At 41.6% G+C, this 15,467-nt stretch overlaps 1 protein-coding gene across 1 annotated transcript in view; it reads left to right on the forward strand.

The window, feature by feature from the left end:
* Nucleotides 1–11,256, forward strand: part of LOC124595711 (UDP-glucuronic acid decarboxylase 1) — a 91,368-nt gene extending 80,112 nt beyond the window's left edge. The window contains exons 7-8 of the mRNA XM_047134576.1: nt 8,962–9,095; nt 10,396–11,256. Coding sequence (XP_046990532.1) covers nt 8,962–9,095; nt 10,396–10,518 — 257 coding nt within the window. The 3' untranslated portion in view covers nt 10,519–11,256. The remainder of the gene's footprint in view (nt 1–8,961; nt 9,096–10,395) is intronic.
* The last annotated feature ends 4,211 nt before the right edge of the window (nt 11,257–15,467 follow it).

Consider the following 15,467-nt stretch of genomic DNA (forward strand, 5'->3'; position numbering starts at 1 on the left):
GTTTATGAAGTGCACATGTTCATTAATGTAGTTCCCTTCTTCTAAATTTTTGCAATAGCATTTAACTGTAGACGTTTTCTAACACCGGCGTTAGCAATTCCTTTCCGTTCTCTGAAACCTTCAAAACGACAAATTTTTCTGGTTTAAATCTGATGACCTTAACTATCACTTCCGATCAACAATAAATACTTCATGAACCCATACATGGAACTCCAAATGTGCAGTGTTGCTGCACTGCTACAGAGCATGCATTGCAAGGTATTCACACAGTTTATCGCATAGACTTACCATAAGGAATGAAACAAGAACTGTAATACACTTTACACCACAGACGCTCACTCTGGCTTGACGAAAACATCCAAACATTGACCAAAAGTTGCACAAATAATTGAGTTTGAAAGGAAAAGAAACGAGGTATGAAGCATTTATAAATTCATCGAATGTAGTGAGGTGGTTTAATTTCGTCCCAGTCTATAAAATTAATTTCGGGCCATACTCAGCTCTTGCCGATTAATGTAATATAATACCCGCCTACTAATCAGGGCGTCTGTCTCCGTTGCTTTTGAGCGTGAATGGAAATTGTAGAAATTTTCTGTGGAGCAACATTTAATAATAAAGCGTTTTAAATCATCAAAAGCGATGAGCGGTAGCAGGCGCTTTCGATAAAGAACGGGGGAGTGCAGCGCCGCTGCTGTCGCCACGGCCGCTGCCAGTAGCCAGCAAATGGATCCCGGAGCTTTGCCGCATACGGCGTCCAGAGGAGGACAGTCTGCAGGAAATCTGCCGCAAAATCGTTACTGGATAAAATTTTGATATCGGTGTGTCACAAAGCGAAATAGATTGAATCTGCGCTACCATTACATTCACGTCTTCAGCATTCAGACAGAAGAGGCTATAAAAATATTTTATACCACCTGCTCTCGATCCACTGACATTATGAACAGAAACAACGCACGCTACCGCTAGACCACAGGGGTAATCAGCCTAGCGTTTCTCTATCATGGGACAAGTTTTCCTCCAGGAAGTGCCGCAGTCTACAGTGTTGCCAGATTGTGCAGATAACCGGACTTAGAGAATTAGCGAGTTGGCCAGTTTTTTTGTCCCATGTCGCGATCGGCGCGGACTTAGCCTCTGAAGCGGCCGGCCGCCGGTCAAGTTTTATGTCAAAGAGTGTACATCTACATGATTACTCTGACATTCACAATTAAGTGCATGGCAGAGGGTTCATTGAACCACCTTCAAGCTACTTATCTAATGTTCCACTCCCGATCAGCGTGCAGGAAATACAAACACTTCAATCTTTCCATGCGAACTCTGATTTCTCGTATTTTACTGTGATGATAATTTCTCCCATGTAGGTGGGTGCCAGCAAAATACACTGCCAGGAAAAAAAAAAGTAGATCTAGAGAGAGGACATTGATTTCAATACGATGATGGCATATACCACCTGTGGGACACTAGATGTACTGATCATGCTGTCAGTGTTATCCTCCAATAGATAGTGTAATGGCGCTATCTGTGTCTACCCTTTAATAGGGAATGCCCACAGCCAGAAAGCTCAGTGTGGTGCAAACATGTGAAGCAAGCAGAGATGCACTCGTGCTTTCTACAGCCAACTGAGCGAGTTTGATAGGGATCAAGTGGCAGGGAGGTCCTTTTGGAGAATTGCCAAAGAAGTTGGGCTTGCTGCATCAGTTGTGAAACAATACTGGTATCAGTGGTCACATGAACATTCTCACACACGTAGATGAGTTGCTGGATGTTCATAGAGCATGAACGCCTGCCAGGATTGCTGATTGTAAGAGCAGCAGTGGCAGATTGTACAGCTGGTACAGCAACACAAACAAGAGGGCTTGTGAGCTCAGGTGTGTCAACACGAACTGTTGTGAACTAGTTATTATCAGTGTGAACTACGGGCGCACACACCTTGAGCCCATCTTCCACTCACACCACATCATCAGTGTGCTTGGCTTGACTGGTGCTGTCAGAGGATCACTTGGAAGATGGAATGGCATGTCATGGTCTTCAGCAATGAAAACATGTTCTGCTTGTATGCAGATGATGGTTGCTTGCGCGTATGACGTAGACCTGGTGAGTGCTGTCTCGTAGTGTGCATTTGTCAAATACACAATGGGTCCACGCCAGGCCTTATGGTGTGGATTGAGATAAGCTACAGCTTTCATTCACGTTTGGTGTGTGTGGAGGGGACACTAACCAGTGCTTGGTATGTGCAGAATGTCGTTAGACCCGTTCTGTTGCTGTTCTTGCATCAGGAAGGTAATGTGTTGTTCCAACAGGATATTGCTTTCCCACACACTTCCTGTGGAGCTCAGTGTGTGCTGAGAAAGGGGCAGCAACTTCCCTGGCCGGCACAATCTCCAATCTCTGACTCAAATAGAACTGTGACCTTTCTGACAGGAAATCATGAATTTTATTAGAAGACACATGTGAGGGATGGTGCCAAAAGCCTTATGGAAATCTAAAAATATGGAATCAATTTCACATCCTCTGTTGACAGCACTCATTAGTTTGGGAGAATAAAGAGTTAGTTGTGTTTCACAAGGACAGTATTCTCTGAATCTGTATTGGCTGTTATCTTTTAATTAAGTCATAATGTCTGAGGACAGTATACGTTCTAAAATCCTACTGGAGATTGACATTAGAGATATGGGTCTTCAATTCAACAGATTACTCCTGTTTTCTTTCTTCGGTGTTGGTGTGACTTGTGCAACTTTCCAGTCTTTTAGGTGTGGACTTTTGACAAGCTCGGAGCTGTTGTATCAGCATCCAGTGAAAGGAACGTGACTGTATACAAACTGGACCAAAGACATTGCCTTGATTTAAGCTGCTTCACTACGCTAAGGGTATCTGCTTCTGAGTTTCATATGTTGGCAGTTGTTCTTAGTTTGAATTATGAAATATCTGCTTCGTCTTCTTTGTTGAAGGAATTTCAGAAAGCTATGTTTAGTAACTCTGCTATAGTGGCACTGTTTCACTAACATCATTTTGAAAGCTATTTAACAGCATCTTGGACTAAGTTTCGAGCTTCTGTAAAACTTTACCAATCTTGATGTTTTGCATTCTTTTAAATTAGGCATGCTTTTCTTGTTGCTTCGGCAACAGTGTTCTGACTTCTGTTGTGTACTGTGGGGGATCAGTACCATCTCTCATTAATCTGTTTGGTATATATCTCTCAACTGCCGTTGATACAATTTTTTAAAATTTAAACCACATCTGGTCTATGTTTACATAGTCGAATTGGAAGAGTGGAGATTGTCTCTTAACAAGATATCTGCTTTTTGAAATAGCTGTATTTTACATTTATTTTTGGTGGATATAGATGTTATGATTTTCACCCTTGCTACAACCACCTTGTTGTCATGAATCCCTATATCCACCATGAGGTTCCTTATATGCTCAGGACTGTTTGTTGCGAAGAGCTCAATTACATTTGTGCAACCATTTACACTTTTGGTGCCCTCCAGAGCCTATTGTTCAAATTAATTTTCTGAGAATGCATTAAGTATGATTTTGATCAATGTTTTATGCCTACCCCCAACTTTAAATAATATTTTCGCCAACATATCGAGGGCACATTGAAGTCACCACCAACTATACTAATATGAGTGAGGTACCTATGTGAAATGACACTTAGTTTTCTTTGAACAGTTCAGCAACTGTATCATCTGAGTCAGGGTGTCAGTGAAAGGAACCAGTTGTTAATAACGTATACCGGTTGTCGAGTATAACCTCTATCCAGACTAACTCACAGGAACCATCTACTTCAATTTCACTACAAGGTAAACTACTTCTGACAGCAATAAACATTCCATCGCCAACTGTGTTAAATCTGCCCTTTCTGTATGTGGTTAGGTCCCTACATCGATTCTAGCTTCAGCACTTTCCATTAGTGCTTGGAGCTCTGGTTCTGCTGCAACACAGCTACGACAGTTTACAGCTACAATACTGATTGTTGCTAGATCTAGCTGTCTGTGTGTGCACTGCAGCCTTTTAGACTGATGCCCTATCTGTAGTTTCATGACACCCTTTAATCTAACAACCACCTAGCACCCGTCCACACAGCCCCTGCTGCCCGTGTAACTGCTTCTTGTGTACAGTGGACCCCTGACCTATTAAGCAGAATCTGGAGACCTACCACCCTACGGCACAAGTCGAGGAATCTGCATCCTTCAAGGCAGCAGAACTGTCTGGGCCTCTGATTTAGACTCTTGCATGGGCACTGTACCAAAGGATCTCAGTCAGGTCTGTTGATGATGCCACAGATGATGAGCTCCTCTTTCATCTCACAAGCCAGATTGAGAGTCTTTACCACTTCAGATAGCTGCCCGAAACCAATCTAAAGTGATACACATCGTTAGTACCGATGTGACTCACCACCTGCAGTTGGCTGCTCTCAGTGCTTGTCACGGCATCCGGAAGCAGCCTTTTCACGTCAGAAATGACTCCTCCCACTATGTATACAGAGTGCAGTCTAGATTCTTCTCCCCCTTAGCAGCCATATCCCTTAAAGGGCGCCATTACTTACCTAATGTTGTCACTCCCAATTACCAGTAATCCCACCCTCTGCGTGAATGCCCAGGCCTTGAGGGCCGAGAGGCTTCCTCTGGAACAAGGCAAGCAACTGCATGAGGCTCAGGGACTTTGTCAGCCACAGATAGCACCTGAAACCTGTTTGTCTGTTGAGCCGGTGAGGCCTTTTGATTGGCAACCTGGAAAGTTTGTAGCTGCCTGCCACACCTTTGAATGACCTCTCACTCAACCATGGGTGGGGGGCCATCCTTAGTGTGGGCAGTACCAGGGGTGGCCACAATAGTGGAGCGATTAGGGGGACACGTGGGGCATGCTGGACATTTGTCAGATCCTCACATCTGGTCCCCCATAGTGGTTTTCATTGGCAACAGCCTTAGGCTGTGGGACCAAAGTAATGACTGCCTGCAGGTGTGAGCAAAGGGTCACCATTTCAGCTCGCTCCTCCACACAGCGATCAAAGTCCCTATCCATACAAAAGACAGCAAAACTGTACATAAACAGTTATTACAATACTGGACTGCATAGTAAGCACACAAACCTGCAAGAAATTTAAGAACTAAACTAGTAAGTACACATATAACTGTGAATTAAGTTGCTCCTGTTTGAAGCTTGTAAAAATATATAGCAAATGAACGCTGTGCAAATGAACACTGTGTTCAGTTTATCAGCAGCAGGAATGCAAGGTGTTCTCACCTGGATGCAAATAAGGCAACAGTTGATTCTGAAACTATTCTTGAAATGTTTCTCTATTCATTTCAGAATGAGAATCGGAGTTGGTTTTCGATTTTGATTGGAACTCCAACTTACTTGGAGGCACAAATATGGTAGCAGCAGAACCAGTGCAAAGCCACCTTGTCCGTCTGTTAGTCAAATAAAACTTCTAGTGTGGTTTCGATTACCCAAGTCTCGCCCAAGTAATATGCAGTTGATGTTCCTTTTGATCTGACTTCATGCATTGTTCTTAGAAACATCATCCTAGTAGCAATAACATCACTATGCAGCATTAACAGTTTCTGTCAGTCATTACATATTGTGATCCCATGTTCTTCAGTATTCTATGTATTGACCTTGTACTTCCTTCAACTCAGTAGCTTCACACACAGCAGTGAGCGATTTCACTGCCATGGGGAACTTGCGCCTTTCATAAAATTTGAAAACTTTTTGACTTAAAATATCTTATTGAAGTTGTAGATTTTTATTACCTGCTTTGGCATTGTATGTTTCTTTCCTGGGCCGAAATACCACATTTCCAGTTGCCTGCCGAGTCGTCTTGGTCTTCCGACAATTTGCCTGGCACTTCGTAAACCAATATTGCCACATGCTGCTGCAGTGTGACCCTGCACCTCGGCAACCTTGACAACTGGATTGCCTGAATCTGTTTCACATTTGAAGAATGAGCACACTTTAAAAATAAGGCTGCTTACCTGTTTGTGAAACACTTGGAACTTACTTGGGTTTCAGCCACCTGGACAAAGCTCACAGAACATACAGCAATACCACAGAAATCAGTCAGTTGAAGTTTTGCATATGTAAAACAAGATAGAATGCTCAAATATGATAGTGGCTGAGCACTGATTGGCTAGCTGTGCAGCTGTCAACCGCACATCCCTGCCCCATAGGCCATCAACACTTGTTGCAGACGATGAGAGAAGAATATCTTGTAATTTGAAGTCCCTTCGAATGACTTGCTACTTGCCTTAGTTATGCTGCGACAATTTCTTTCAATATGATGATACTTATTACAGTTATGGCAGTTCAGTCCCTTGGAGGAATTGTGTACAAAGTTTCTATTATCTTTCTCATTTACTTGAAGAGCTGTGTGTCTGTTCGTTGAGGGGCAATGCTATTCGTCTTCCTCTTCCAGCAACAATTTAGTTTTAATAGTGTCTCCAGTTTTTGATATATTGGAATTCTTTAGGCTCATGATTATTGGTTTGTAGTCATCATGCAGTTCAGCCAATAAAATGCGCACTACCCACTCATCTTTCACTTTAAAATTCAAAGCATTTAACTTAGAAGTGGGAATTGCTTTGTATGCATATTCTTCTGCTGGCGTAATGTTCTCCATCTATATTGGGAGGAGTGTAGTCAACTAACAGATTCTTCTCTGAAATCTGGAGTATTTGTATACTTGTTTTAATTTGTCCCTTGCTTCATTTGTAGATGTATATTGCATGTGTATGTAAATTTCTGGGGCAACAGACAATATTATTTTTGCTCTAGCATCTTGCACATTTGAATTGTCCTTTATTTCACCCAGACTCAGGTGGGACCCTGTCCACTCGTCTAAATATGGTGCCTAAGAAGCTGTTTCCTCCGATAGCTAGACAACATTCAAGCAAATCTTATTTATAGAGTTTATTAAAATAGGTTGAATTGACAGTACTTAACTTGTATATACTGTGTCTTACCACAAGCAATTGGCGACATGCAAATATTCAATGTCCTTCGATATATACAATTTCCATGCAAGCAATTAATATAGATCACAAGTCACAGCTTGTCTTCTAGTGCGGCTGAGTCTAGCTGGGGTGGTGCTTATATTCTCTTCATATAGGTGCCACTCCTGTCGTGGTGTTGTCTTAGCGTTCTGTTGGCTGATGTCATGTCACAGCCTTCTCTGCTGTACTGTTCAGGCCGACATGCCGCTGCTTGATTTTATGCGGAAACAACACATCCCATAGCTTTTTGTGCTGAAGATATATTTTCATAACAAACTGCCACATATTCTAGTTTTATCGTCCTTTCAGTTTTTCTTTCAGAGGTAATGAAATTAATGCCATAATTTCGGCTTCAGTTGGATCACTGAACTTCCTTCCTCTTTTTCTTCTTCTTTTCTTTTCCTTTCTTTTTTAGCAAAATGTGTTTACGGGTTGCACTAGGTACCATAGAACACACACATGAATGAGAATAGATGCGGCAGGTCGACATGTACATACTATTTCTTTGTTGTGTCTGTCAGTCGGTCTTTCCATGTAATTCGTTAATAACAATACCTTTCCATCGATATTAGCAACTCTGATGCTCTATGTTGACTGCTTCAGTCTTTCAATGCTCTTAGCAGCTTTCTAGTCATCAAACTGACTAATAAACTTATCCTGTGAGGCCTTAACTTTACAAGACTGCTGGAAACAGTTGCACCATAACTGATTGGGTTGATATCACCATCACCTCTTCCAAAGAAATACATTATCGTAGCAGGTTCTTATTGAATAGGACTATCGGGCATTAATTGCATAACTGTGACAAATGAATCCGTTTGTAATTGCAAGCAGTAACATATTTTTCGCAGTGCATCATACAGTTGTTGTTGTCCGATGCTCAGACAACCAGCGATATTAGCACATGAACTAATCAGTCATGAGCACAACTGTGTAATCCATATCTCTGAGCTAGTGTTATGTCAGTGTCAAAAATTATGGCGCCTTTTCACATTTGAAACTGTAGATCACTTAAAGAGCATGTGATAACTTTTCAGAATTGATCGCGGATGTTAATACTGGCCCCAATACCCAAACTCACTTCCCTGAAAATCATGTCTCAAAGGTAATCCGTTTCCCTTTTTCTTAATTGCACCTCAATTAATGAATAAGGCTTTTGTTCAATAACATGATCTGGATGAGATTTAACATGATGAGCATATAGCAAAAACACTCTTGTAACAAATCAGTTATCAACACAGGTTTTATATTTCCATTGATAACATCTCCTGTTCAGTTTCTATTCATTCATCATAATATGTTTGTATCGTCAACGTAATAACAGAAACTATGGTTGCTCACACATATGAGTGCAACTTAATGCTGTGAAGACAACCAGGCAACAACTGATACATGAGTTAAGATCATTCAAAACTTTATCTCTTTTTTTTCTTTGTGCAGTACATTATAATACAGTACGATACCTGTCCCAACGACGATGTTCAGCTTGGCACAGCCTTTGGTTTCGCATGCATGGTGACCAGCTTTCAGTGACACCGTACCTTGTTATAGCAAGTCTGGCACATTGCTCCAGCATCCTTGAACCCATGTAACAGAGGGAAACAACAACACACAGCGCACACACTGTTATAAAATTACACGTATCAAGTATGCTGTGACCCAATATAGCTTAACTTTTTCCTTTGATATGACTATTAGGTGCTTTGTATATCATAGTTCTTACCATGAACCACCCATTGAACTGCATCATTGAAATAAGGTAGTGCTGGCCAAGACGGTGTTATATTCTAGCACGGATATTGGCACACTACATACATGAAAAACGGCAGCAAAGAACCTATATAACAGCAGAAGCATATAGTTTCATTTCTAACAAAAATAGATAAATTGATACTTAAATTTGTTCATAAGCATGCTCTTTATCAGAAACTGGCTGTTAATGACACACACAATTTTGCTGTGATTTCAGAGTTCGCAGTTATGATAAAAGACCTGGTTGGAGGTCCAAGTCACATAAAACAGGTTGCAGCAGTGGAGGATGATCCACAGAGAAGAAAACCTGACATATCAAGAGCACGACAATATCTTTCATGGGAACCCAAAGTGAGTTTTAAAGAGATGAATGTGAAATGTTTCTCTGTTGGTTTCTGTTCAGAAAAACTGAATGATACTGCAGGTGTGGTAGGTTTTTCAATCTGTGTTGCTACAGTATTAAGTTGTAATGGAAATGGTACGTAATACGAAATAGAACTGATAAAAAAGGTAAACTTCAGTTGATGGTAAAGTGTCATTCCAATGACAGAAATGAAAAGAAGTCATCCTCATTTGAATTAGAACAGGCGTCAAACAGAGCAACTAGGAGTAAATTATAGTTGCAGCCTCTCAAACATAATTTAGCACAATAAGTTCTGTAATGGCATTACTTCCTCAATATTGCCTTCAAAATCAGTATACACCTCCCAGTATTATTATAGCAAAACAAATACATTTATTTTTTATGTATCTTGATAGTGTGAAAGGTCTTTGCACTGCTGCACACTATCGCCTAGACAATTGCAAGGTATCAGATCACAAAATTGCAGAATGAAGATTTCTGTGAGTTTCAGTCATTATGATTTTCAAAACTTCTCAGTATTCTTATTTTTTTACACAGCTATTTTTGGTAACAAGAAGAGGGGTTTTCTTCTGTAAACGTCACTACAATTGTTAATGATATTTATTGTATACCACTCTTGGTAGACAAGACTTCAACAAATGGTTTTGTGTAGTGACACTTCAGTATCATTTGCTTTAGCCTTTATTTTAAGAGCTCATTAGGAATGTGTGGTGGAAGTTTAACACTATTGTGTTTACACAAATTTTGATCCACTTTGGCACGATTATGCAAACCACTATTATGTCTTACATTAATTTTGGGTCTCGATAACAAATCTATTCAGAATTAAGAGAAAGACAAATGGACATTGAAGGAGAAGAAAATGTTTTAATTTTTACTGTTGTGCACCTAACCTCAGTCTGATTTATGTTCAGCATAGTTGGGACAATCTGAATGCTATTCCTCTTATCACATACTGAGTTGACATAATTGATACAGTGTTCATTTGTTAAGCCAGTGATATTTATTGCATTTTGAACTATAGGACTTAATTGAGGCTACTCTTGCATAGAAGGGGAATTTGTCATGACCGAAATTAAAATTGAGTGTGTCGTTTCAATCCTACCCCTTTTTGCAGGATTTTATTCTGTATTCAGTATGTTGGACGTGTGTCGAAAATATTTCCTCTAAGAAATTTTCAGTTTTCCAAAGAATGACTGAAAAAAACATAAGAGACAATATAGAAACCATTTGTTTTATGTTTCAGTGTCATGTAATGTTCTAATAACAGAACTTTGACTTTTACAGGTGCCTTTGGAGGTAGGACTTCGTAAGACAATTGAGTACTTTAGGAAAGAATTGCAGAGAGCAAGCCATTCTGAACGCAACATGTTTGCGCCTGAGAAAAGAATGCGAATTCCTCATGTATAATGATTCAGATGTCATGGTGTCATCTTAAAGTCTTTCCTCAAGTTAGAGATTTCTTTTAAATAATGTGCCTTTCCTCTTTGACAATGTTACATAGAGAGATACTTGATATATTTTTATAAAATATTGTTGCTGTTCTATGACACTTTTTTCTGCAGATTTAAGTTATAGTACCAACACAATGTGTATTGTGTAGTTCAGTTTCAAAGTTGCAGAACTTCTGGAAGACTTCTGTGTCATTATTTACAGAGTGTGATGGAGTCCTTCCTTTTTTTCGGTTTCACAGGTTTTTTATGTAGCCATAGTATCTTTTTAATCCTTTAGGTAACTGTGATACAAGAAGTGTTGCATTGTGATCTCAAAGTTTTTAAATAATTTATGTGTAGTATATGTAAATGTGTGGTATATTGTTGTTATATGTTATGTACATAAAGTTTGTTACTTGTACAGAATTAATATATCATTGGTGCTGGCACTGCGACCATCACATAACAATAACTGTTTGTTATTGGAGCCTTTATGTTGTATAATTCCTGTTTTACTTTGTGTGTTTTGAGATGTATTACTGAGGATAGTGATCTTGCAAAACAAAAAGGGTCCATAGGTCTATCTGATTCATACGTTAACTGCACCCTGTATTCTGTTCCATGCGTGCAGAAAATGAAGTGTTTGTGGTGGAATAGGGTTAATGGTACACAAAAAATTAACAGTGATTCAGAATTAAAGAGATACTGTGAATAATTGCATGGAGCCCCATTCTGAGTAATCATTTTATAGTTCTCCAATGTCAATTATAACATAATGGTCGATGCAGACATTATTGGGAGGCGAAGCTTCTTGTGCATTGGTTTGGATGAAAGCACTTGAAAGTTGAACTTGCAAGAAACAAGGGTAAACAGTATCACATTGTGAGGAAGTGTCACTTGTTCAGTCATCATATTTCGCTGCCAGTTGCCATAAAAGTATGAGCATGGTTGATTGTATCATTTAAAATGTATGAAATAAGTCTGAAATATGTCTGCTTGTGTCTGTATATGTGTGGACGTGTGTGTGTGTGTGTGTGTGTGTGTGTGTGTGTGTGTGTGTGTGTGTGTGTGTGTGCGCGCGTGCATATCTGTCCTTTTTTCCCCCTAAGGTAAGTCTTTCTGCTCCCGGGATTGGAATGACTCCTTACCCTCTCCTTTAAAACCCACATCCTTTCATCTTTCCCTCTCCTTCCCTCTTTCCTGACGAAGCAACCGTGGGTTGCGAAAGCTTGAAATTTTGTGTGTGTGTTTGTGTGTTTTTTTTTTTATTGTGCATGTCTACCAGTGCTTTCACGTTTGGTAAGTCATGGAATCTTTGTTTTTAATATATTTTTCCCATGTGGAATGTTTCTTTCTATTTTATATATATATAAAGATGATGTGACTTACCAAATGAAAGTGCTGGCAGGTCGACCTGCCAGCACTTTCATTTGGTAAGTCACATCATCTTTGTTTTTAGATATATTTTTCCTACGTGGAATGTTTCCCTTTATTATAACCATATATATATATATATATATATATATATATATATATATATATATATATATATATATATATATATATATATATATAATGGAAGGAAACATTCCAGCTCCACTCCCTCCAAAACCTCAAAATTCCGATCAACACAATCTGGAACCACAACACCCTAATTCAGTAGTTAACCTTTCCTCCAAACCTCTCTCCCAATCCGAAACCTCTGTCCTATCCAAAGGCCTCACCTTCAGCCCCACTCCCAGATTCAACCAAACAGCCCTCGTCAAAGATTTGCTGTCCTATACTCGTACTCTCTGCTGGAAGTATCACTTTGCCACGAAGAAAAATGATCCTAATCCTACTCCTAATGATCCGACTCCTCAAGACACCATCCAAATTGAACCCTGCCTGGAACAGTTCCGTCCTCCGTCACAGCGGGACCCACCTCCTCTTCCTCAAAATCACCCTCTCCAAACCTTCCAGGAATTTCTGACTTCCAGCCTTGCATCTCAATCCTTCTTAAAAAACCTTAATCCTACACCCAACATCACCACTGCTGAAGCCCAGGCTATCCGTGATCTGAAGGCTGACCGATCCATCGTCATTCTTCCGGCGGACAAGGGTTCCACGACCGTGGTACTTGATCGTCGGGAGTATGTGGCTGAGGGACTGCGTCAGCTTTCAGACAACACCACATACAAAGTTTGCCAAGGTAACCCCATTCCCGATGTCCAGGCGGAGCTTCAAGGAATCCTCAGAACCTTAGGCCCCCTGCAAAACCTTTCACCTGACTCCATCAACCTCCTGACCCCACCGACACCCCGCACCCCTACCTTCTACCTTCTTCCTAAAATCCACAAACCCAATCATCACGGCCGCCCCATTGTAGCTGGTTACCAAGCCCCCACTGAACGTATCTCTGCCTACGTAGATCAACACCTTCAACCCATTACATGCAGTCTCCCATCCTTCATCAAGGACACCAACCACTTCCTTGAACGCCTGGAATCCTTACCCAATCTGTTACCCCCGGAAACCATCCTTGTAACCATTGATGCCATGTCCTTATACACAAATATTCCGCACGTCCAGGGCCTCGCTGCGATGGAGCATTTCCTTTCACGCCGATCACCTGCCACCCTACCTAAAACCTCTTTCCTCATCACCTTAGCCAGCTTCATCCTGACCCACAACTTCTTCACTTTTGAGGGCCAGACATACCAACAATTAAAGGGAACAGCCATGGGCACCAGGATGGCCCCCTCGTACGCCAACCTATTCATGGGTCGCTTAGAGGAAGCCTTCTTGGTTACCCAAGTCTGCCAACCCAAAGTTTGGTACAGATTTATTGATGACATCTTCATGATCTGGACTGACAGTGAAGAAGAACTCCAGAATTTCCTCTCCAACCTCAACTCCTTTGGTTCCATCAGTTTCACCTGGTCCTACTCCAAATCCCATGCCACTTTCCTTGACGTTGACCTCCACCTGTCCAATGGCCAACTTCACACGTCCGTCCGCATCAAACCCACCAACAAGCAACAGTACCTCCATTATGACAGCTGCCACCCATTCCACATCAAACGGTCCCTTCCCTACAGCCTAGGTCTTCGTGGCAAACGAATCTGCTCCAGTCCGGAATCCCTGAATCATTACACCAACAACCTGAAAACAGCTTTCGCATCCCGCAACTACCCTCCCGACCTGGTACAGAAGCAAATAACCAGAGCCACTTCCTCGTCCCCTCAAACCCAGAATCCCCCACAGAAGAACCACAAAAGTGCCCCACTTGTGACAGGATACTTTCCGGGACTGGACCAGACTCTGAATGTGGCTCTCCAGCAGGGATACGATTTCCTCAAATCCTGCCCTGAAATGACACCATCCTTCATGAAATCCTCCCCACTCCGCCAAGAGTGTCTTTCCGCCGTCCACCTAACCTTTGTAACCTGTTAGTTCATCCCTATGAAATCCCCAAACCACCTTCCCTACCCTCTGGCTCCTATCCTTGTAACTGCCCCCGATGCAAAACCTGTCCCATGCACCCTCCCACCACCACCTACTCCAGTCCTGTAACCCGGAAGGTGTACACGATCAGAGGCAGAGCCACGTGTGAAAGCACCCACGTGATTTACCAACTGACCTGCCTACACTATGATGCATTCTATGTGGGAATGACCAGCAACAAACTGTCCATTCGCATGAATGGACACAGGCAGACAGTGTTTGTTGGTAATGAGGATCACCCTGTGGCTAAACATGCCTTGGTGCACAGCCAGCACATCTTGGCTCAGTGTTACACCGTCCGGGTTATCTGGATACTTCCCACCAACACCAACCTATCCGAACTCCGGAGATGGGAACTTGCCCTTCAGTATATCCTCTCTTCTCGTCATCCGCCAGGCCTCAATCTCCGCTAATTTCAAGTTGCCGCCACTCATATCTCACCTGTCTTTCAACAACTTCTTTGCCTCTACACTTCTGCCTCGACTGACATCTCTGCCCAAACTCTTTGTCTTTAAATATGTCTGCTTGTGTCTGTATGTGTGGATGGATATGTGCGTGTGTGCGAGTGTATACCTGTCCTTTTTTCCCCCTAAGGTAAGTCTTTCCGCTCCCGGGATTGGAATGACTCCTTACCCTCTCCCTTAAAACCCACTTCCTTTCGTCTTCCCCTCTCCTTCCCTCTTTCCTGATGAGGCAACAGTTTGTTGCGAAAGCTTGAATTTTGTGTGTATGTTTGTGTTTGTTTGTGTTTCTATCGACCTGCCAGCGCTTTCGTATGGTAAGTCACATCATCTTTATTTTTAGATATATATATATGATTGAAGCGATTTCACAGCTCTACAATAACTTTATTATTTGAGATATTTTCACAATGCTTTGCACACACATACAAAAACTCAAAAAGTTCTTTTAGGCATTCACAAATGTTTGATATGTGCCCCTTTAGTGATTCGGCAGACATCAAGCCGATAATCAAGTTCCTCCCACACTCGGTGCAGCATGTCCCCATCTATGAGTTCGAAAGCATCGTTGATGCGAGCTCGCAGTTCTGGCACGTTTCTTGGTAGAGGAGGTTTAAACACTGAATCTTTCACATAACCCCACAGAAAGAAATCGCATGGGGTTAAGTCGGGAGAGCGTGGAGGCGATGACATGAATTGCTGATCATGATCTCCACCACGACCGATCCATCGGTTTTCCAATCTGCTGCTTAATAAATGCCGAACATCATGATGGAAGTGCGGCGGAGCACCATGCTGTTGAAAGATGAAGTCGGCGCTGTCGGTCTCCAATTGTGGCATGAGCCAATTTTCCAGCATGTCCAGATACACGTGTCCTGTAACGTTTTTTTCGCAGAAGAAAAAGGGGCCGTAAACTTTAAACCGTGAGATTGCACAAAACACGTTAACTTTTGGTGAATTGCGAATTTGCTGCATGAAT

Source organism: Schistocerca americana, chromosome 2 (assembly GCF_021461395.2).
Source record: "Schistocerca americana isolate TAMUIC-IGC-003095 chromosome 2, iqSchAmer2.1, whole genome shotgun sequence".
NCBI lineage: Eukaryota > Metazoa > Arthropoda > Insecta > Orthoptera > Acrididae > Schistocerca > Schistocerca americana.